The 24,364-nt window shown below is 36.3% G+C and overlaps 1 protein-coding gene and 1 long non-coding RNA gene across 3 annotated transcripts; one reads left to right on the plus strand and one right to left on the minus strand.

The window, feature by feature from the left end:
• Nucleotides 1-16,637: 16,637 nt before the first annotated feature.
• On the plus strand, nt 16,638-20,702 carry LOC123688703. 2 transcript variants are annotated; one of them, XR_006750090.1, is made up of 4 exons: nt 16,638-17,009; nt 17,063-17,414; nt 19,849-20,069; nt 20,565-20,699. It is a non-coding gene; the product is annotated as an uncharacterized LOC123688703 (long non-coding RNA). The 2 variants fall into 2 exon arrangements; XR_006750089.1 differs by lacking the exon at nt 19,849-20,069 and having other exon boundaries at nt 16,652-17,009; nt 20,565-20,702.
• LOC123688702 lies at nt 17,750-20,901 on the minus strand. The gene is made up of 2 exons (XM_045627334.1): nt 18,180-20,901; nt 17,750-18,095 (listed from the first exon to the last, which is right to left on the minus strand). Exons 1-2 carry the CDS (start codon nt 20,893-20,895, stop codon nt 17,791-17,793), a joined length of 3,021 nt encoding a protein of 1,006 aa, XP_045483290.1. The 5' UTR covers nt 20,896-20,901; the 3' UTR covers nt 17,750-17,790.
• Between the last annotated feature and the right edge of the window lie 3,463 nt (nt 20,902-24,364).

Here is a 24,364-nt window from a genome sequence, read left to right on the forward strand (position 1 = left end):
AGTTTCATCAGCACCAGACATAGTGCCCCAAAAAATAATTCCATATGCCAGCACAGACTGGAAACTAGCAAAGTAGAAAGCTCTCACCACAGCACTCTCCAACCTGTCCCTGATCATGAAAATCAAGTAAGCCGAAGAGTTGAGAGACTTAGACACCTGATGATCCCACCGCAGGTGTTTATCTAGAGCAACTCCCAGAAAATTGACAGAATCCTCCAATTTAATTTGACCATTACCATGACACAAAAAAGGTGGATAGTTCTTCACCGACTGGCTGTCATAAGAGAAAATATCCTGAGTCTTGCCATGATTTAGAATGAGACCACTTTTATTACACCATCTATCAACAGACAAAACCGTATCCATTCCAGCCCTTCTACAGGACTCGACATCAACTGATATAATCAAAAAATTGCTGTAATCGGCATAAAGAATCGACTTACAATTAGCAGAGGTCTTAATTTAACAAAGGGAATTCACAAAAACAATAAAAAGCAAAGGGCCCTGTACACTTCCCTGAGGAACGCCCCTAGTAAGAGATCGTTCCCCAGAGAAGTGGACTGCAGTGAGGGCAACCCTCTGACGTCGATTATTTAGGTAGCTCTCGATAAATTTCAAAGAGATATACCTAATTCCACATAACTCCAGTCTAGCCAATAAGGTTCTATGCTCGATGGAATCAAAAGCCTTGGTCAAATCGAACATCAAAGCCAATGGAACTTCATCATTCTCAAGCGCTAAAAGAACAGAATTCAGCAACTCAAATATAGCAGTCTCGGTACCTTCATCCATGATCTTCGAAGATATCCAGAAATATTCAAACGAATTGTTTATCACTCAAATCATTGAATGAGTCTCTGTGCTGTGTATATCTCCGCTGATCCATTTGTTCCACATAATCCAATAGATCCATTAATAACAATACTACTTTTTTATCTTACATCAACTCAGAGCAATAAATATTACTTTCTGGGATTTTTTCTATCTGGCTTTTTCGAGATTTGTATCGTATTGAGTTTAGTCCTCCTGGACATTTATAGGGACATTGATGTCGACGAGGATGCTGTGATTACAAGGTTTTCAAAGGGTTCAAAGACTAAAGTAGATTTTGTGTTGTAGTTGTCAATTGTTTTCTTTTTTCCATATTAAACAATCGATTTACTTTTTAATTTTCACCTGAATGGTTAAAACCCTGATAAGTTAATAATAATATTATAACACAACAAATATATAAGGGTACAACTTTTTCTTGCAAAATTCGAGGCTTTATTGTGAAAATCTGGTTATACATTTATAATTCAAAGTATTGCCCATCCCTGGTCACAACTTTCTCCCATCTTTAGGGCAGCGTACGAATTGAAAAAACCTCTCATATTTTGAAGAGATCCATGAATCGATCGAAGTTTTTACTTCTTCATAAGATCGGAAGTAATATGTCAGCCAGGCCGTGTGTCATTGATGGAAACAAGTGATAGTCCGAGGGAGCAACGTATGGAGAATAAGTCGGGTGCGGTAGGAATTCCTATTTCAACGTTTCCAAATATATCTTGACTACTTTCTCCACATGTGGTCGAACATTGTCATGCAGTAAAATCAATTCATCTCCTCTCTCGTTGTATTGTGGCGGTTTGTCCATCAATGCTCGATACAAACGCATTAATTACGTGAATGAATATTCCATTTCGATAAACTTGTGATTTCTTGAGGAAGTTTGCAGTTTCCAAAATTGTTATTTAATATATAAATAAATGCCGATAGATAAAATGCGAAGTCTTCGGCGAATCAAAAATTCGATAGATATTTGTCAAAATTTGGAAATAAACATTGATATCATTGAATGCATTTTCCTCAGTTCAGGTTCGTTGGAAGGGTTTGTATTATTGATTCAATTGGATGAATGTTACTTTATTTCAGGAATTTTTCGTTCATTTTCCACAAACTATAAAACTACATTCTCATTCGCGAGAATTTGAATCTATTGCGACAGCAGATGGAACCATAAGAGAACAGAAGCTTCATCTGATCATCTATAGGAATACGGATATTCGTAAATTGTAAACTCTAAATAAACATGAATCATCCATAGAGCCAGAAGAGTACATGAATGAATGAATCAATTTGTAATTCAATTCAGTCTTGGATTGGAGTGAAAGTTATGCTACTATGAAACAGTATTAAACAGGACTTTATTACTGGACTAATACCTTCCTTGAATCCAATGAAAGCGACAAGGAAATTTGGCGTTCGGGATGGACTTCTTCTAACGTCTTCAACAAAAGTCTTATCGTTGATCCCTCAGAAAAATGTCTGGGTTTCAATCTTCCTAGGAAAATTTGGTGTATTTTAAATCGACTTAGAACTGGTCATGGTCGTTGTAATAGTACCCTCTTCAAATGGCATTCTATTGATAGCCCACTACGTGAGTGTGGTGTAGAAGAGACCATTGACCACTTGGTGAATGATTGTCCGATTTATAAATTTCATGATGGTTTCCAAGCTATCCATTCAGTTTCAGATTCTTTTTCAGAATGGGTAGTTAACTTCAAATCGATATAATGAAAACTAATATTTAGTACTCCTTTCTGCTCCTTTTTTTTGTTTTAGGATCCAATTGGAAATAATAGAGTCGTCAACCGAAAAGAGAGGATGAAGAAAATTTTGTGTTGGTTGAAGAGGAAGTCCTTCAATATGAATTATGTCAGCTTATTCTGTAAACGTTTACACATACCAGTCACTACAACGATACGGGGAGACAGAGTTTTTGCTGAGGTTCTTATCTGTTCTCTTGTATCATACGTTGAAATGTATGATGCCCCATTACTTTTCCTCTGCTAATACTGAGATTCATCGACACATATGCTTGATTGTTTGAAATTAATATTTTGTATTGCTCTTTCTCAAAAGAATATATATATATATATATATATATATATATATATATATATATATATATATATATATATATATATATATATATATATATATATATATATATATATATATATATATATATATATATATATATATATTGTCTCCAGATAACAGTCGTACTATAAATATCGAATTCACTTAATAGATTCACGATATATACAGGGTGTCCGGGGAATAACTGTACATACTCTTACCAGAGATAGAGTTGGACTAGCTGATTACTGATTGACTGTGAAAAATTAATTTCTGGATTGCCCTAGAAAGATACAGGGTGATTTTCCAACTTCATGGAAATACTTAGACCATCATAAAATCCAAACTTATTGACGAATAGTATTGAAACTTGGGAGATTATTGGTACATGCTAAGGTCGAGTCAGAACGATATCAATTATTTCATTATTCCAGGGCCGGACTCATTAATCTTCATTTAAATTGTTCAGGGTAAAAAAAACACTTTGTATTTCGAATTACAAATAATTGATTCGCTTTTTAGAAAGAAGCTAAATTAAGCTTCAATTTGCGGTATCGCTTAAAGTTGTCACATCAACAATTATTTTTTTATGAATTTTTGAATTTGGATAAAGTTCGAAAAATTGAATTTTTCACCATGAAGAGAACTGAAAATCTCATGTTTGAATATAAAATGCGAAAGTATTAGTAGAAAATTTTCAAAAAAGTTCAGAGCTTTAATAAGCACATTCGATAACGAAACAATAACAAATGAAACGAACTAAAATACATTGAAGAGTACCTAATAAAAACGAAAATAGGAACGAATGAATTGCAGAGTCAACGTTATTTCAGAAGTGGTTCGAAATGAAAACCATTAGCTTGTATACATTTCTCTTGCCGAATGTTCAAATTGGATACAGCCTTGCGAATCATATCGCCATTATTTCTTAAAATATCGCAACAGTTGATAATTCTGTTCATCAGTTGTTCTCTTGACTGGATTTCTTCAGAATATACCATATCCTTCAATTTTCCCCATAAAAAATAATCTAGCGGGTTGAAATCTGGAGATCGAGGAGGCCATGGAATGGGTCCTCCTCGACCTATCCACCTATTTGGATAGGTATTGTCGAGGTAACTTCTCACTTCCAAACCAAAATGAGGTGCAGCTCCATCATGCTGGAAATAAATTCCTCTAATATTTATTCCTTGTAGCATGCCGGGTAAAATATTTTGTAAGAAATCTAGATAAATCGCACTTGTAAGGCGACCGTCAAAAAAATGAGGCCCAATCACAGCACACCAAACATTTACTGAAAATTTATGTTGTGAATTCCTCAGTCTTATACTGTGTGGATTATTTTCGGCCCAAATATGCGAGTTATGAATATTGAACACCGTCTCTGGTGAATTGAGCCTCATCACTGAATATTGTTCTGTACTGTAGTGACTCTGTGATTTGCTATCCAATGTGATAAACAAACATTTGATTGGGCCTCATTTTTTTGACGGTCGCCTTACAAGTGCGATTTATCTAGATTTCTTACAAAATATTTTACCCGGCATGCTACGAGGAATAAACATTAGAGGAATTTATTTCCAGCATGATGGAGCTGGACCTCAATTTGGTTTGGAAGTGAGAAGTTACATCGACAATACCTATCCAAATAGGTGGATAGGTCGAGGAGGACCTATTCCATGGCCTCCTCGATCTCCAGATTTCAACCCGCTAGATTATTTTTCATGGGGAAAATTGAAGGATATGGTATATTCTGAAGAAATCCAGTCAAGAGAACAACTGATGAACAGAATTATCAACTGTTGCGATATTTTAAGGAATAATGGCGATATGATTCGCAAGGCTGTATCCAATTTGAACATGCGGCAAGAGAAATGTATACAAGCTAATGCTTTTCATTTCGAACCACTTCTGAAATAACGTTGACTCTGCAATTCATTCGTTCCTATTTTCGTTTTTATTAGGTACTCTTCAATGTATTTTAGTTCGATTCATTTGTTATTGTTTCGTTATCGAATGTGCTTATTAAAGCTCTGAACTTTTTTGAAAATTTTCTACTAATACTTTCGCATTTTATATTCAAACATGAGATTTTCAGTTCTGTTCATGTTGAAAAATTCAATTTTTCGAACTTTATCCAAATTCAAAAATTCATAAAAAAATAATTGTTGATGTGACAACTTTAAGCGATACCGCAAATTGTAGCTTAATTTAGCTTCTTTCTAAAAAGCGAATCAATTATTTGTAATTCGAAATACAAAGTGTTTTTTTTACCATGAACAATTTAAATGAAGATTAATGAGTCCGGCCCTGGAATAATGAAATAATTGATATCGTTCTGACTCGACCTTAGCATGTACCAATAATCTCCCAAGTTTCAATACTATTCGTCAATAAGTTTGGATTTTATGATGGTCTAAGTATTTCCATGAAGTTGGAAAATCACCCTGTATCTTTCTAGGGCAATCCAGAAATTAATTTTTTACAGTCAATCAGTAATCAGCTAGTCCAACTCTATCTCTGGTAAGAGTATGTACAGTTATTCCCCGGACACCCTGTATATATATATATATATATATATATATATCTTCATTTATATATATATATTTATATATATATATATATATATATATATATAAATATATATATAAATATATATATATATATATATATATATATATATATATATATATATATATATATATAGAAGCAATAAAGTATTGCGAAAGCTTGGTTTAGAAAAAAGAGTACCACTTTTTTCTTCCTATCACAAGTGATATATATATATATATATATATATATATATATATATATATATATATATATTCAGCATATAATATAATATATATATATATATATATATATATATATATTAATTCAGCACTTATAAGTATTTCACGATGCTGATGAAATCTAAAATATTTTCAAGGCATGAGCACCTCCGGTTTTTCCGGAAATGACGTCAACTTCCGTTTTTCAAATTAGAACACAATTTTTTTATGGCAGATATTGAATCTACGTTAAAAAATAATGTGATAGGATAGGATAGTGTGATAGGATTTTGCCATTTAATGATTACACCAATTTCAATTGTTCATTGTATAACCTCAATTTCGGTAATTAACGAGATGATTTTAATTTACGTAAATGTATTAATGTTTTGTATCTGTTTATTTTAGACACCCTAAAGAAGCAATAAAGTATTGCGAAAGCTTGGTTTAGAAAAAAGAGTACCACTTTTTTCTTCCTATCACAAGTGATATATATATATATATATATATATATATATATATATATATATATATATATATATATATATATATATATATATATATATATATATATATATATATATATATATATATATATATATATATATATATATATATATATATATATATATATATATATATATATATATTGTCTCCAGATAACAGTCGTACTATAAATATCGAATTCACTTAATAGATTCACGATATATACAGGGTGTCCGGGGAATAACTGTACATACTCTTACCAGAGATAGAGTTGGACTAGCTGATTACTGATTGACTGTGAAAAATTAATTTCTGGATTGCCCTAGAAAGATACAGGGTGATTTTCCAACTTCATGGAAATACTTAGACCATCATAAAATCCAAACTTATTGACGAATAGTATTGAAACTTGGGAGATTATTGGTACATGCTAAGGTCGAGTCAGAACGATATCAATTATTTCATTATTCCAGGGCCGGACTCATTAATCTTCATTTAAATTGTTCAGGGTAAAAAAAAACACTTTGTATTTCGAATTACAAATAATTGATTCGCTTTTTAGAAAGAAGCTAAATTAAGCTTCAATTTGCGGTATCGCTTAAAGTTGTCACATCAACAATTATTTTTTTATGAATTTTTGAATTTGGATAAAGTTCGAAAAATTGAATTTTTCACCATGAAGAGAACTGAAAATCTCATGTTTGAATATAAAATGCGAAAGTATTAGTAGAAAATTTTCAAAAAAGTTCAGAGCTTTAATAAGCACATTCGATAACGAAACAATAACAAATGAAACGAACTAAAATACATTGAAGAGTACCTAATAAAAACGAAAATAGGAACGAATGAATTGCAGAGTCAACGTTATTTCAGAAGTGGTTCGAAATGAAAACCATTAGCTTGTATACATTTCTCTTGCCGAATGTTCAAATTGGATACAGCCTTGCGAATCATATCGCCATTATTTCTTAAAATATCGCAACAGTTGATAATTCTGTTCATCAGTTGTTCTCTTGACTGGATTTCTTCAGAATATACCATATCCTTCAATTTTCCCCATAAAAAATAATCTAGCGGGTTGAAATCTGGAGATCGAGGAGGCCATGGAATGGGTCCTCCTCGACCTATCCACCTATTTGGATAGGTATTGTCGAGGTAACTTCTCACTTCCAAACCAAAATGAGGTGCAGCTCCATCATGCTGGAAATAAATTCCTCTAATATTTATTCCTTGTAGCATGCCGGGTAAAATATTTTGTAAGAAATCTAGATAAATCGCACTTGTAAGGCGACCGTCAAATATATGATATATATATATATATATATATATATATATATATATATATATATATATATTTAAATATATATATAAATATATATATATATATATATATATATATATATATATATATATATATATATATATATATATATATATATATATATATATATTTAAATATATATATAAATATATATATATATATATATATATATATATATATATATATATATATATATATATAAATATATATATATATATATATATATATATATATATATATATATATATATATATATATATATATATATATATATATATATATATATATATATATATATATATATATATATATATATATATATATATATATATCACTTGTGATAGGAAGAAAAAAGTGGTACTCTTTTTTCTAAACCAAGCTTTCGCAATACTTTATTGCTTCTTTAGGGTGTCTAAAATAAACAGATACAAAACATTAATACATTTACGTAAATTAAAATCATCTCGTTAATTACCGAAATTGAGGTTATACAATGAACAATTGAAATTGGTGCAATCATTAAATGGCAAAATCCTATCACACTATCCTATCCTATCACATTATTTTTTAACGTAGATTCAATATCTGCCATAAAAAAATTGTGTTCTAATTTGAAAAACGGAAGTTGACGTCATTTCCGGAAAAACCGGAGGTGCTCATGCCTTGAAAATATTTTAGATTTCATCAGCATCGTGAAATACTTATAAGTGCTGAATTTCATGAAAATACCCGTATAAATATGGGTGAAGTTCCTCGTGAAAGACCCTGTATTGAATTATTTCCAAGAACAGATCTTTATCCATCTTTGCATGATATTGAATTGTTTTCCACTTTTTTCCAAAATTCTAATGATGTTTTTATCTAGGTTTCCGAATAGATTCACAACATCAAATGACACTATTTTATGATTATTAGGTAGTTGAAAATTATTTATTTGTGCTGCGAAATCGAATGTATCTTTAATATAGTAATCATTATCTGTATTGTATGCTGACTTTAAGATATCTGCCATAAGTTTCGACAGATTTGTCATGGGACTATTTACACTGGATATTATTGGTCTTAATGGGTTTTAAAATTGATTTATGCGTCAAATGAAACAACTGAATCGAACCAACAAAATCAAGTGAGAAATGAACCAACAAATAAACTTTATGCCTCTTTTCCAGATATCAAGGGGCTGACATCAAAGATCAAATCCATTTTTAGAGATGAGGAAGTGTTAGTTACAACTTACAACCAAAAAAACGTTAAATCATTATACACCATACTCAAGGACCCTATACAGAAGACATTGAAAAGTAATGTTGTGTATCAACTAAGTTGTCAAGATTGTCACGGTATTTATGTTGGCCAAACTTCCCAAAGGGTGAAAAACAGAATAAATCTACACAGATCAGACATTAGGAGCGGTAAAGATAGATGTGCATTGGCGACACATGCGCATAACCTAGACCATCAAATTGACTTTGAAAACGTAGAAATTTTAAAAACTGAAAACAATTATCATAAAAGACTTATCCACGAAATGATCCAAATAAATAAAAGAGAAAACTCTATAAATAAAAAATCTGATACTAAAAAATTAAGAAATATATACAGCTATCTGTTAGAAAAAGAAACTGAATTCTATGACGGCCCACTCGATGAGTGACTAGACATAAGGACAGATGACATTCCGTCAAAAAAATACGACCCAGAAAAAAAATATAAGTTGAAACAAGATTGCTATAGTACTTTTTAAGTTAAAATTAATTAGACATACTAAATTGTATTTTGAAATAAAAGGATTTTGCCATTTAATCATTGCACCAATTTCAATTGTTCATTGTATAACCTCAATTTCGGTAATTTACGAGATGATTTTAATTTACGTAGATGTATTAATGTTTTGTATCTGAATTCATGGAATTTTCATGTCGCTTAATGTGAATCATCTCCAGGAAACATCTTTTTCTCATATTCTCCTCGCACTTCGGTGACAGTCTTGGAGTGCGAGGAGAATATGAGAAAAAGATGTTTCCTGGAGATGATTCACATTAAGCGACATGAAAATTCCATGAACTACAGAAAGGATATAGAGAACATTAGCAACATTTATTCATATCTGATACATTCAAACCAACTTAGTGAGAGTGAGTTGTTGATCTCAAGTTCTATGTTCTCCAATGTCAGTTGAAGATCTATGATGTTCTATGAACCCGACCTAACCCCTTTCGTTTTTTACGCAGTTGTCAGATGGATGAAGAAAGAATTTCAAAAATAAGTTTTCAAGAGAATAAGGAAGTGTGTGATATAAAAAAGAGACGTTATTGTATTAGAGACTATTTTGTGTTCAAGTTAATTAATAATTTTTCCTCCAAATCTGTATAAGATTCAGTGCAACTTAAGATCTGGTAACTCTTCGCATTTCGGTGCGTTTTAACATGTTGTCTTTTCTGCAATGTTTGTTATATTTGTATGTTGTTTGTTTTATAGAAGTCCTGAAGAAGATCCCAACCAAGGATCGAAACGTCGACTGATGAAATAAAGAAGTTAGTAACAATTGAAGTTTTCCAACACCCCTTAAACCATTGTTTATATATATATATATATATATACTGTGGACAACAACCTAGGAGAGCCTTGGTCGTGAGTCGACCCGGCTCTTTTCTGCGGAGCTAACCCATTAAGGTGATTGAAAAAAAAAAAAATATATATATATATATATATCAACAATTTTAATTCCCAATATACAACAATAGTTATAAGTTAGATAAGGGGTGTGGGAAAATTGATAAGTGTTATAATGTCACTCTTCTTTATTTCATTTAGTCGACGTTTCGATCCCGATGGGGACCTTCTTCAGGACTCTACAATAGCAATAAAAAACAGTCAAAATAAGGCAATCACAAAACATGTAAAAATAGTACATACCGAAATACAGAGTTGTAAAGATCTTATTTGAACACAAATCAATAGCTCTCAAGAAAGCAACTAACAAGAACATCAACAACTTCAGCGAAAAAAGGATCTGATACTTCGTTAGTAAAGGAGTAGAAATCAATTATAATAAGTAAATAAGGTAAACAGAATAATCAACAAAATGAGAGGTTGTCAAAAATGTTGTCAACCAGACTTGCCACAGAATACACGCACATGACAGATGAAACATAGAGTAGCATTAAATCACACTGGTCGCAGTAATTCACTCTCACCGAACTCAGAACAAATGCGATTTTTTTTGAAAGATTCCATGAACCGAAACCAATCCCCTCTCACAGAAATGGCCTTGAACACAAAATTCATTTTCACGTTATCCCTACGACTGCTGAACCTGTTGAAATTCTTTCTGTATGTGATCCATCCAATTCTCTCCCACCGAACCGGTCATAATGAATCAAATAAGAATAGATGGAGCTGATATTATTTACATCCCTTCTGTAGTTCATCGAACAGGTTTGACGTTTAATATGATACATCTCTAAGAAACATCTCTTTCTTCCACTAACTTCAATTTCTAGGATTTTGGTGGAATCATAATTCATTGGATGATCTTTGTCCCGGGTATGGTCTGCTAGGGCACAAATCTTACTTGAATTTTTGCTGTCGCTTTTGTGTTGAGCAATCCTTCTCTTCAGAAGCTGAGACGTCTGACCAATGTACACCTCACTGCATATTGAACAAGGAATACAATATACCACACCACTCATGTTATCACCAGTCATCCTATCTTTCACTCGACTGTATAATCTGTCAATTTTAAAATAAGATTTCTGAATCAACATAATTTCTGTGGTCTTTAAGAGGTTAATTAATGCGTTTGTCATACCATTAATTAGGGGAATAGACAAGTAAAGGATTCTACCCGTGTTCTCAGTGTCCACAGTGGTGGATGCGCTCCTCTCTCCATTCGTTGGCCGTGTCGAAGGAGTGGTATTATGAATCAATCTGGACAATAACCTTTTTGGGTATCCATTCTCTAGCATCAACTGCATCAACAACCTCAGATTCTGCCGCCTTAGACTTGGATGGGCAACCTTTTCTATGCGATTCTTCAATCCTAAAATCATGTTTACCTTTTGTCCATGTGAATGATTAGAAAAATAGTGTATGTATCTCCCTGAACTTGTTGGTTTTCGGTACCAATCTAGAATCAGCCTATTTTCCAGTGTTCGAATCACCCTTGTATCCAGGAATGGGACTCCATTCGCTGTTTCTTCCTCCAAAGTAAACTGTATACTTTCATGTTCACTGTTAAACTTGTCTAGAACGAAAGCAACCTGGTCTTTAGGTACAGCACATATTAGATCATCAACATATTTCTTGATGAAAGGAATGTCAAAAGGAATACTAACAAGAATGCCGTCCAGAAGGAAATCCATTACTAATTCAGCAATGGATGGACTGAAGTTGGAACCCATAGGGGAACCGAGCACCTGCTTGAAGAACCTACCATTAAAAGGAAAATAGTTTGAAGAAAACAGGAACTTGATGGCATGGATGAATTCTTCTTTTGGTAGACTTGTGTAGTTTCTGATAGTATCCCACTTGTTCTCAACAGCTGAAACTGCCAACTCGACAGGAATGTTGGTGAAAAGAGATACAACGTCCAGGCTGATCAGGACATAATCAACAGGTAACTGGAAATCATTCACATACTGGGCAAAAGCAAAGGAATCTTCAATAAAATATCTACTTCTGGTAGAAGAAAGATATTTAGACTGGATGTCTGAAACAAAAACTGACAGTTTGGATGTGGGGGTGTTAACAGATGATATTATTGGTCTCAAGGCAAGAATGGGTTTGTGGATTTTTGGTAAACCGTAGAATCTAGCTGGAACTGAATTGTAAATGTACAGTGATTTACCTTGTATTTGTGTTATGTGGCCCTCACTGACCCATCGTTTAATCAATGCATTACATTTACCTTGTATTGTAACGGTTGGATCTCTGTTAGTAAGAAGTTGGTAATATTGTTCATTAAGTAAAATTTCGTTGGAGAGCTCTATGTACTGATCCTTATCCATCGAAACCGTAACATTGCCTTTATCAGCCCGTAACACAAGCAATTCTTGATGTTCATTTAGGTATCTCTTACAGTGGTAAAATTCTCTCTGGAAAACATTATTAGTCCTTTTTCCAGGTTTGATGTAGTTTGTTATAATATTAACAGCTTGGGAACGTTTGATGTTCTTTCCCTCATCTGACAGTCTATCGTTAAGATCAATAATGCCCTCCACATCTGACAACAGCCTCGACATGGAAACCTCCCTTAAAGGAATATCAATGCCGAATTTGGGGCCCAGTGCTAGAAATTTCAATATTCTATGTGGTACAATAACAGTACTAACATTCTTAATCCACCTTTTCTGTGGTTCTACTCTCTTTAGAAGTTCATCCGATAGAGCTCTCACCTTCATCAGATTTCTCTCCCTGATAGCAGCAAATTCTCTTCTGTACCTTCTGGACTGGTAAGTTTCAAAACGACTTAGCATCTCTGGTGGAAGCAACCCCTCCAAGATCTGCCACAACCTGGAAGAATCACACTCCATTCTTCCTATCCTGCTCACAGTCACAGTGATCTCAAATTGAAGAACGAGACGTCTTGATTTCTCCAACATATTTCTTCTTCTATTTGAGATCACTGTGACTGTGAGCAGGATAGGAAGAATGGAGTGTGATTCTTCCAGATTGTGGCAGATCTTGGAGGGGTTGCTTCCACCAGAGATGCTAAGTCGTTTTGCAACTCACCAGTCCAGAAGGTACAGAAGAGAATTTGCTGCTATCAGGGAGAGAAATCTGATGAAGGTGAGAGCTCTATCGGATGAACTTCTAAAGAGAGTAGAACCACAGGAAAGGTGGATTAAGAATGTTAGTACTGTTATTGTACCAGATAGAATATTGAAATTTCTAGCACTGGGCCCCAAATTCGGCATTGATATTCCTTTAAGGGAGGTTTCCATGTCGAGGCTGTTGTCAGATGTGGAGGGCATTATTGATCTTAACGATAGACTGTCAGATGAGGGAAAGAACATCAAACGTTCCCAAGCTGTTAATATTATAACAAACTACATCAAACCTGGAAAAAGGACTAATAATGTTTTCCAGAGAGAATTTTACCACTGTAAGAGATACCTAAATGAACATCAATAATTGCTTGTGTTACGGGCTGATAAAGGCAATGTTACGGTTTTGATGGATAAGGATCAGTACATAGAGCTCTCCAACGAAATTTTACTTAATGAACAATATTACCAACTTCTTACTAACAGAGATCCAACCGTTACAATAAAAGGTAAATGTAATGCATTGATTAAACGATGGGTCAGTGAGGGCCACATAACACAAATACAAGGTAAATCACTGTACATTTACAATTCAGTTCCAGCTAGATTCTACGGTTTACCAAAAATCCACAAACCCATTCTTGCCTTGAGACCAATAATATCATCTGTTAACACCCCCACATCCAAACTGTCAGTTTTTGTTTCAGACATCCTGTCTAAATATCTTTCTTCTACCAGAAGTAGATATTTTATTGAAGATTCCTTTGCTTTTGCCCAGTATGTGAATGATTTCCAGTTACCTGTTGATTATGTCCTGATCAGCCTGGACGTTGTATCTCTTTTCACCAACATTCCTGTCGAGTTGGCAGTTTCAGCTGTTGAGAACAAGTGGGATACTATCAGAAACCACACAAGTCTACCAAAAGAAGAATTCATCCATGCCATCAAGTTCCTGTTTTCTTCAAACTATTTTCTTTTTAATGGTAGGTTCTTCAAGCAGGTGCTCTGTTCCCCTATGGGTTCCAACTTCAGTCCATCCATTGCTGAATTAGTAATGGATTTCCTTCTGGACGGCATTCTTGTTAGTATTCCTTTTGACATTCCTTTCATCAAGAAATATGTTGATGATCTAATATGTGCTGTACCTAAAGACCAGGTTGCTTTCGTTCTAGACAAGTTTAACAGTGAACATGAAAGTATACAGTTTACTTTGGAGGAAGAAACAGCGAATGGAGTCCCATTCCTGGATACAAGGGTGATTCGAACACTGGAAAATAGGCTGATTCTAGATTGGTACCGAAAACCAACAAGTTCAGGGAGATACATACACTATTTTTCTAATCATTCACATGGACAAAAGGTAAACATGATTTTAGGATTGAAGAATCGCATAGAAAAGGTTGCCCATCCAAGTCTAAGGCGGCAGAATCTGAGGTTGTTGATGCAGTTGATGCTAGGGAATGGATACCCAAAAAGGTTATTGTCCAGATTGATTCATAATACCACTCCTTCGACACGGCCAACGAATGGAGAGAGGAGCGCATCCACCACTGTGGACACTGAGAACACGGGTAGAATTCTTTACTTGTCTATTCCCCTAATTAATGGTATGACAAACGCATTAATTTACCTCTTAAAGACCACAGAAATTATGTTGATTCAGAAATCTTATTTTAAAATTGACAGATTATACAGTCGAGTGAAAGATAGGATGACTGTTGATAACATGAGTGGTGTGGTATATTGTATTCCTTGTTCAATATGCAGTGAGGTGTACATTGGTCAGACGTCTCAGCTTCTGAAGAGAAGGATTGCTCAACACAAAAGCGACATCAAAAATTCAAGTAAGATTTGTGCCCTAGCAGACCATACCCGGGACAAAGATCATCCAATGAATTATGATTCCACCAAAATCCTAGAAATTGAAGTTAGTGGAAGAAAGAGATGTTTCTTAGAGATGTATTGTAACGACCTTTTTGCGTCACTGGCGCCTCTGCCAATTGCCCTTCAGCACTTTGCAGTAGTATCTCGAGCGCCAGCCAATTTAAGGGAGAAATTGACAAACCTTACCAGGGCAGCTTAGTGAAGACAGGATTCGGTGTCACCTAGGATGGTAGCGGTGACCAAGTAACAAACAACGCAACAAAATTAATAGGTTTATTGATTCAATTATACAATACAGACAATCTCAGTAAAAACGGGAAATCAGAAAAAGCATAAACTATATCAATCTGTATACTTCAATTCGGTTACTGAGATGATTTGTACTGTCTACAACTACTGTGTCCTCACCTCACCAATTTAATGTCAGTCAGAACCGTTGAACAAGTTAGTCGGATCCGGGAGCCGGGAAGTTATGATAATTGGAGATTGAGAATCGTGGATTTTGTAGAGTCGGGAAGGAATGAAAACTAATCCTAGCGCGTTGAAAAACTCCACCGGTACACCACCCTCTCGTTGTCTCTATCAAATGAAACCCTTGAATATTCACTCGTAAGAAAGTCACAAGTAAAAATTAGCAAACTCCCCAGAAAAAAGACTAACAAGTAAGTTTACTGATGAAAATGGCGATTTTCGACCTCAGAAACGGATTTGTAATTATTGGTGTTCAATTACCAATTTTACTATTTTCCGGTCACCTGGTAACCACTTAACCAAAATGTCTTTTCTAAAACTAAACTACTACCTAAACCTCTAAATCTAACTATATCTATCTACTGAACTATCTACTACCTAAATCTATCTGAATAACTAACTAACTTTACTATACTACTGAATCTGAAAATCTCTACTATCTAAACTACTGAAAACTACTACTCAACTATCTGAAAGCCTGAACATGAATTTTCCTACTGCCTGAACGTGAATTACCGATTTTGGGTCGGTTACCCCCTTTTATAACTTCGGTGCGGGACGGTGAAAGAATTCAGCCCACGTGACTCTTCATGTCGACAAAAACCTCGTTTTTCGAGAAAATTCTCTTGGCGGAACGTAATCTGACATATGGAAAAAATATATCCGCGGTAAAAACGCCGAAATAAATAATTTCTTATATTATTTCACTCGGATTATTCGAGGCCCTGGTCGGTTGAAAAACATGAAGCATGGACTTTTTCATTATCGCGGTGAACAATTAATAAATTATTTCCAATATTTACGGAATATATCAGAATGATTAATTTGAACGGAAAACAATAAAATATTCTTTAGACGGAGCCTGATTATTCCTATGGGAATAATCAGACTTCGTTACATCCCCCCTGGTTCGGAAAAATTCAAGTTACGGTGAAACAGAAATTTGAATTCTAAAAACAAACAAAAGATAACCGAATACTATCCTGTCTTATTACGCGGGATATATGGGAAGTACGGGACTGACTGTTACGTTACGCTATCAAAGACTATAATGTTGTTGTAGACAGTATGACATATAAAAATATAACTTTGCTCTATGAATCGATGTCAATTCAAACGTCGGCTTCTTTCTTCTGTCATCCGGGGTGATTTGAATGTTTGGAAATTTCTTCATCTCGGGGTTGTGGAGTAGAACTCATTCCCATTTCCATGAAGTTTCCAAGTGTCGGTGAAAAATTCAAACGCCGTCTTCCTTCTTCGGTCATCCGGGGTGATTTGAATGTGTACATGTTTGGGGAATTTCTTCATCTCGGGGTTGTGGAGTAGAACTCATTCCCATTTCCATGAAGTTTCCAAGTGTCGGTGAAATAATCTGATGTCAGGTGTGGATTATCCCATTCTCCGGTGAGTAGTTCCGTGATTTCCATATCTCGATGAATCATGCCATATTATTTCAGAGGGACGTCGAAGTTCCCAGTCAGATGAGTCGAAACCATTCCAAACTCATTGATATACTGGTTGATTTACCTGTGGATATTACAAGGAATCAGTGACTGTATGGTGAAATTTTCAGAACGGTGAAAATTCTTCCAGTTATACAGTTTAAATTATCTATATGAAAATTGAAATGGAATCCAGATGTCCACCAGAGTAATAATTGACAGGTCATGATGTCCAATTCTTCAAGTACTTCTTTCTTGGATGATGATATGAATAAATCTTCAGGAATCATGTCTTCGGTGGAATTGGGCTTACAGCTGATCATCCGATGAAAGGTGTGTTGCCTATCTCCAGCATTTATTCTCATCGGTGAGTATCTAGCCTCTTAGAAAACTTCATCTGTAACACTGCGGAATATTTCAGTTATTTATCAGAACAGTAAGAGATTAGAAATGGCATTCTTCAAATTGGTTACACAGTGAAACTACTAATTTATATCTGACGGCCTTTGAAATTCGGGGCAAGTGACTGGAATTGTTTTTATTGCATAATATTCACTGACTTATTATGTACTATTCGGTTTCATCAACATTTACAGATTAAAAATCAGTCTACTAGTCTTGAATATAATGTTATAAGATATTGGGTTAGGCCCTATATGGTTTTATACAGTTTTACAGGATTATGGAACAAAAACAACGGTATCTTCTTTTTAATTCTATTTTTCCCATCATTCTTTTTTTTTCTATCTCATTTTCCGCTGCATGGCCTCCCTTTCTGTGCATCTTGCACATGGATGCCTGGCTGGTTGTTCCGACCTAGTTGCTGGCGGTCGTGGGGCCAGTTTCCTGGGTACGCACTCGCAGTACCTGGTCTGCGTACCTATCAAACCACATCTGCTGCAAAATAGGAGTGGTGGACCTCGACACTCCTGCCGCGAGGGGCATGTCTTGCCGCACTTCCAGCACGTGTTGGATCTCACCTCCAGATAGACCTTAGATCCTGTCGTACCGACTGTACGAACACTCTTGGGGGCCGGTGTGGTTTGATCTGAAACATATGGTTTAGTTATACCGGTGTTGTCTTCCACACTCGTCCTGAATGGAATTTTAGAACCGGTATCTTGTTGCTTACTGGCACGCAGCTGGCACAAAGGGGGGGTCTGTGTAGACTGCGTAGTGGTCCTCTTCATCACTCTCTCTACTCCGGCTAGGTAATTTCTCCCTCTAACTGACGATACCGAGCTCTGGGGGACTCTAGACATCCTCACCTCTGTCACCGTTCTTCCCCTCAACACCGGTACTTCCGTGAACGGCGCATCCACCATCTTTCGAGGTTGCATCTTTCCTGCCAGTTGCTGTTGGGGTACTTTGAACTTTTGGCACGAAGTGCAGTTCCGGACATATTTCGCAATGTCCCTAAACATACCTGGCCAGTAATAATTCCACGAGATCTTCGCAATCATCTTAGCTATTCCCAGATGTCCAGCCAAGGCAGAGTCGTGGTTTTCTTCCAGTACTTTGGTCCTCTGTTCGGTGGGTATACACAACTTCCAGGGATGGCCTGTTCCAGCTTCCCTGACGTCTGGTGAATCCCAAAAGTGTCGGTGCAATCTTCCATTGATGATGGAATACTCGGGGCAGTGCTCTGGTCCTTTCTCTACTTCCTGAAACTTATTTTTGTACCACTTACATTGCATACCTGTTTCTTTCAGTTGTACACAGTTGAGTGTCGGCAATGGATTTCTTGACAGGCTGTCAGCAAGTCTGTTGTGGGATCCTCTTCGATTCTGGAGGTGTTTTTCAGGAGTCTGCACCTCTATGACCTCTTGGCAAACCTGTTTAGCCTTGGGGATCCGTCGTCCTTCTAGATAACATGCGGTGTTCTTGATATCCAGGGAGAAATTGTAGGTCTTCAGCATCTCTATTCCTAGGATTAAGTCGACTGGTAAGTTGGGTACAAGCAAGAATTCTATGTTCTTCAGGGCATAATCGGCTATCACCATTCCAAGGTGATACATCTTCGGTATGGCTGTAGTTTGTCCATTCGCTACCATGACAGCTTCAGTCGTTGATTTTTCTCCCTTGATTCCATTTCTTTCACACAGCTGGGCTACCCTCTGACTACAGCAGCTCTTTGCCGCGCCAGTGTCTATCAATGCATGGAATAACTTTCCCTCAATGTGCACTTCTACCAGAGGCCAGCTGTCGTTGCTAACGATAGGAATTACTGTAGTTAGGAATCCAGCTGAAGTTGACGGTGTCGTTCCTCTCCGGTTTTGAGGACATGGGCAGTCTCGTGAGAGGATATTTTCTCGTTGACATCGGGAGCAAAACGTTTTCGGTGTCCCTCGGCAGTCTCGACGTAGGTGGCCATATCCCCCGCATCTGAAGCATTGTGTCTGGGAGGACACTCTTCGCTCCGGTGGTGATCCATTCCGATCCTGGGAGGTGTTGGCATTTCCTGTTCTGTTGGTCGAGTATTCCGGTGGCCTCGAGGGCAGATGGGGACGATCTGGTCCAGGGGATACTGAGCAATTCCAGTCTTCTATCCTTGTGGCTGTGGTTAGCGGTCTTGACGGGCCCTTCTTCGGAGATGGAGATGGTGTGGGAGCTTTCTGACGAGTACTGTGGTTTCGTTGACTAGTATTCTCCGAAATTGCAGAGAGGTTGGCCGGGTAGTCCTGTTGACGACGTTGATGATATGTTAGATGTGGTTCATCGATGAGGCTGGGTTTAACCGGTGGTTTGGTATAATGTTCCATCTGCCATTGAACCATTTCAAAAACTTTTCCCTTTTTCAGGAGTTCATCATACGTGGTGGTCTCTTGAAAGGCCAAAGCCTGTTGCAGTGATGGCAATAACCTCTGTCTTATCAGTCGAATCTGTTCACTCTCAGTGGGACGATTGCAAGTCAGCTTCTGGAACAAATTTTGCATCCGGGTGACATACAGTAGTAACTTCTCATCAGGACCTTGCATCCTCTTCTTGATTTCATCCAGTAGGTTCTCTTCATAGTTGACTGGTAAGAATGCCTCTTTTAATTGAGTCTTGAAGTCGTCCCAGTTTCTGAAGAGTCCCCTCCGGGGGATGAACCAATCTTTGGCATCCTTTCGCAGAAGTTCGTAAATCGATTCGAACACATGTTCTAAGGATGTCTTTCGGGATTCAGCAAGTCTCTCTATCTCTTCTATAAATCCAATCACACTATCAGTCCCATCAAAGTAAATATTCCATTTATGGATGGGTATAGTTGAGGTCGGCATCGGTCGTGGTTCAGATCCTTGTTGGGCAGTAGTCGGTGTCATCAGCTGGTTCAGATTCATCATGGGTTCATTCAAATCGGGAAATGACACCCTTCTCATAGAGCTGGTCCATCGACTATGAGTTGGTGCCTCTGGTTGATTCATGTTCGGCTGTTGTGGTTGAGGAATAGGCATCGTCGGTAAATTCTGTAATAACCTCTCACATTCTTGTTTCGTTTCATTCAAAACTTGAACTAATCTTGACTTATTTACAGGTGTTGCAGTATGGGAGACCTGGGCAGTTGGCAGTGGGTGTTCATCATCTTCCAAATCTATCAGTGATGTCTTCAGTTGTGCAACCTTGGTTGGTTGAATGGGAGACATCTCAGGCGACTGTGGAATCTCTGCCTCCAAAAGCGATCCATCCGGTCGGGTTGATGGTTGCTGTCTGTCAGCAGTCAACGTTGCCTCCAATGAACTCAAGGCCCGAGCTGCAGTCTCCTTTAAGTGTTCTATCATCTGTGACTCGGTTTCATTTTTAGTGATAATAAAATTCAGTCTTCTCTGAATGTGTATTATTATTAATTTTCCCTGCTCGGGCGCCATTTGTAACGATCTTTTGCTTGGCGCTGTCTTTTCTGGTCCCTGCTCGGGCGCCATTTGTAACGACCTTTTTGCGTCACTGGCGCCTCTGCCAATTGCCCTTCAGCACTTTGCAGTAGTATCTCGAGCGCCAGCCAATTTTAGGGAGAAATTGACAAACCTTACCAGGGCAGCTTAGTGAAGACAGGATTCGGTGTCACCTAGGATGGTAGCGGTGACCAAGTAACAAACAACGCAACAAAATTAATAGGTTTATTGATTCAATTATACAATACAGATAATCTCAGTAAAAACGGGAAATCAGAAAAAGCATAAACTATATCAATCTGTATACTTCAATTCGGTTACTGAGATGATTTGTACTGTCTACAACTACTGTGTCCTTACCTCACCAATTTAATGTCAGTCAGAACCGTTGAACAAGTTAGTCGGATCCGGGAGCCGGGAAGTTATGATAATTGGAGATTGAGAATCGTGGATTTTGTAGAGTCGGGAAGGAATGAAAACTAATCCTAGCGCGTTGAAAAACTCCACCGGTACACCACCCTCTCGTTGTCTCTATCAAATGAAACCCTTGAATATTCACTCGTAAGAAAGTCACAAGTAAAAATTAGCAAACTCCCCAGAAAAAAGACTAACAAGTAAGTTTACTGATGAAAATGGCGATTTTCGACCTCAGAAACGGATTTGTAATTATTGGTGTTCAATTACCAATTTTACTATTTTCCGGTCACCTGGTAACCACTTAACCAAAATGTCTTTTCTAAAACTAAACTACTACCTAAACCTCTAAATCTAACTATATCTATCTACTGAACTATCTACTACCTAAATCTATCTGAATAACTAACTAACTTTACTATACTACTGAATCTGAAAATCTCTACTATCTAAACTACTGAAAACTACTACTCAACTATCTGAAAGCCTGAACATGAATTTTCCTACTGCCTGAACGTGAATTACCGATTTTGGGTCGGTTACCCCCTTTTATAACTTCGGTGCGGGACGGTGAAAGAATTCAGCCCACGTGACTCTTCATGTCGACAAAAACCTCGTTTTTCGAGAAAATTCTCTTGGCGGAACGTAATCTGACATATGGAAAAAAATATATCCGCGGTAAAAACGCCGAAATAAATAATTTCTTATATTATTTCACTCGGATTATTCGAGGCCCTGGTCGGTTGAAAAACATGAAGCATGGACTTTTTCATTATCGCGGTGAACAATTAATAAATTATTTCCAATATTTACGGAATATATCAGAATGATTAATTTGAACGGAAAACAATAAAATATTCTTTAGACGGAGCCTGATTATTCCTATGGGAATAATCAGACTTCGTTACAGTATCATATTAAACGTCAAACCTGTTCGATGAACTACAGAAGGGATGTAAATAATATCAGCTCCATCTATTCTTATTTGATTCATTATGACCGGTTCGGTGGGAGAGAATTGGATGGATCACATACAGAAAGAATTTCAACAGGTTCAGCAGTCGTAGGGATAACGTGAAAATGAATTTTGTGTTCAAGGCCATTTCTGTGAGAGGGGATTGGTTTCGGTTCATGGAATCTTTCAAAAAAAATCGCATTTGTTCTGAGTTCGGTGAGAGTGAATTACTGCGACCAGTGTGATTTAATGCTACTCTATGTTTCATCTGTCATGTGCGTGTATTCTGTGGCAAGTCTGGTTGACAACATTTTTGACAACCTCTCATTTTGTTGATTATTCTGTTTACCTTATTTACTTATTATAATTGATTTCTACTCCTTTACTAACGAAGTATCAGATCCTTTTTTCGCTGAAGTTGTTGATGTTCTTGTTAGTTGCTTTCTTGAGAGCTATTGATTTGTGTTCAAATAAGATCTTTACAACTCTGTATTTCGGTATGTACTATTTTTACATGTTTTGTGATTGCCTTATTTTGACTGTTTTTTATTGCTATTGTAGAGTCCTGAAGAAGGTCCCCATCGGGATCGAAACGTCGACTAAATGAAATAAAGAAGAGTGACATTATAACACTTATCAATTTTCCCACACCCCTTATCTAACTTATAACTATTGTTGTATATTGGGAATTAAAATTGTTGATATATATATATATATATATATTTTTTTTTTTTTTTTTTTCAATCACCTTAATGGGTTAGCTCCGCAGAAAAGAGCCGGGTCGACTCACGACCAAGGCTCTCCTAGGTTGTTGTCCACAGTATATATATATATATATATAAACAATGGTTTAAGGGGTGTTGGAAAACTTCAATTGTTACTAACTTCTTTATTTCATCAGTCGACGTTTCGATCCTTGGTTGGGATCTTCTTCAGGACTTCTATAAAACAAACAACATACAAATATAACAAACATTGCAGAAAAGACAACATGTTAAAACGCACCGAAATGCGAAGAGTTACCAGATCTTAAGTTGCACTGAATCTTATACAGATTTGGAGGAAAAATTATTAATTAACTTGAACACAAAATAGTCTCTAATACAATAACGTCTCTTTTTTATATCACACACTTCCTTATTCTCTTGAAAACTTATTTTTGAAATTCTTTCTTCATCCATCTGACAACTGCGTAAAAAACGAAAGGGGTTAGGTCGGGTTCATAGAACATCATAGATCTTCAACTGACATTGGAGAACATAGAACTTGAGATCAACAACTCACTCTCACTAAGTTGGTTTGAATGTATCAGATATGAATAAATGTTGCTAATGTTCTCTATATCCTTTCTGTAGTTCATGGAATTTTCATGTCGCTTAATATACATATATATATATACATATATATATATATATATATATATATATATATATATATATATATATATAAGTATGAGAAAGAAAATTGGTGTGCTGTATACTTACCTTAATACCCAAAATCCGTCCAAGAAGACTCTCAAAGCCGTAAGAAGGATTGCTGCCGAACTCCGAATAAAGCGAAGAGACCCTGGCTTTAAAGATAAGATCAACAATTTCTGTGATACCCTGAAACAGAAAATAAAGGCATTAGGTAGCCGCATGAGACGCTATAATGAGAGAGTGAAGCGCTATAAGAACAATAGGCAATTTTTCCAGGACCGGGGGCGGTTCTTTCGTGGTCTTGAACAGGATGGTTATCAGGGGAACGAGCGCCTAGACCCCGGAACAGCACATAAGTTTTGGAGCGGTGTGTGGTCCGAAAAATGCGTCCATGATGAGCGGGCATACTGGATAGGAGAGGCGCAGGCGGGGATGCCACAAACGCAGATGGAGGAGGTCAATATAACAGAGTCAGACATAGCAGAAGTTCTAAGGAAAGCCAATAATTGGGCGTCGCCAGGATCGGATAAGGTGCACAATTATTGGTGGAAATATTTCACCAATGTACACACTACTTTGGCCACATTATTCCAGAAGTCCTTATCTGATCCTTCGATCATACCTGAGTCTTTCACTCTGGGTGTGACGCATCTCATTC

The sequence above is a fragment of the Harmonia axyridis genome, chromosome 1 (assembly GCF_914767665.1).
Source record: "Harmonia axyridis chromosome 1, icHarAxyr1.1, whole genome shotgun sequence".
Taxonomy (NCBI): domain Eukaryota; kingdom Metazoa; phylum Arthropoda; class Insecta; order Coleoptera; family Coccinellidae; genus Harmonia; species Harmonia axyridis.

Excerpts from the sequence above, each read along its gene's own strand:
- LOC123688702 (XM_045627334.1), bottom strand. The coding sequence starts at position 20,895 with ATGGCGCCCGAGCAGGGAAAATTAATAATAATACACATTCAGAGAAGA. Across the intron at positions 18,096-18,179 it reads TTTGTGCCAGCTGCGTGCCA|ATCAAACCACACCGGCCCCC; the intron begins GTAAGCAACAAG and ends CATATGTTTCAG.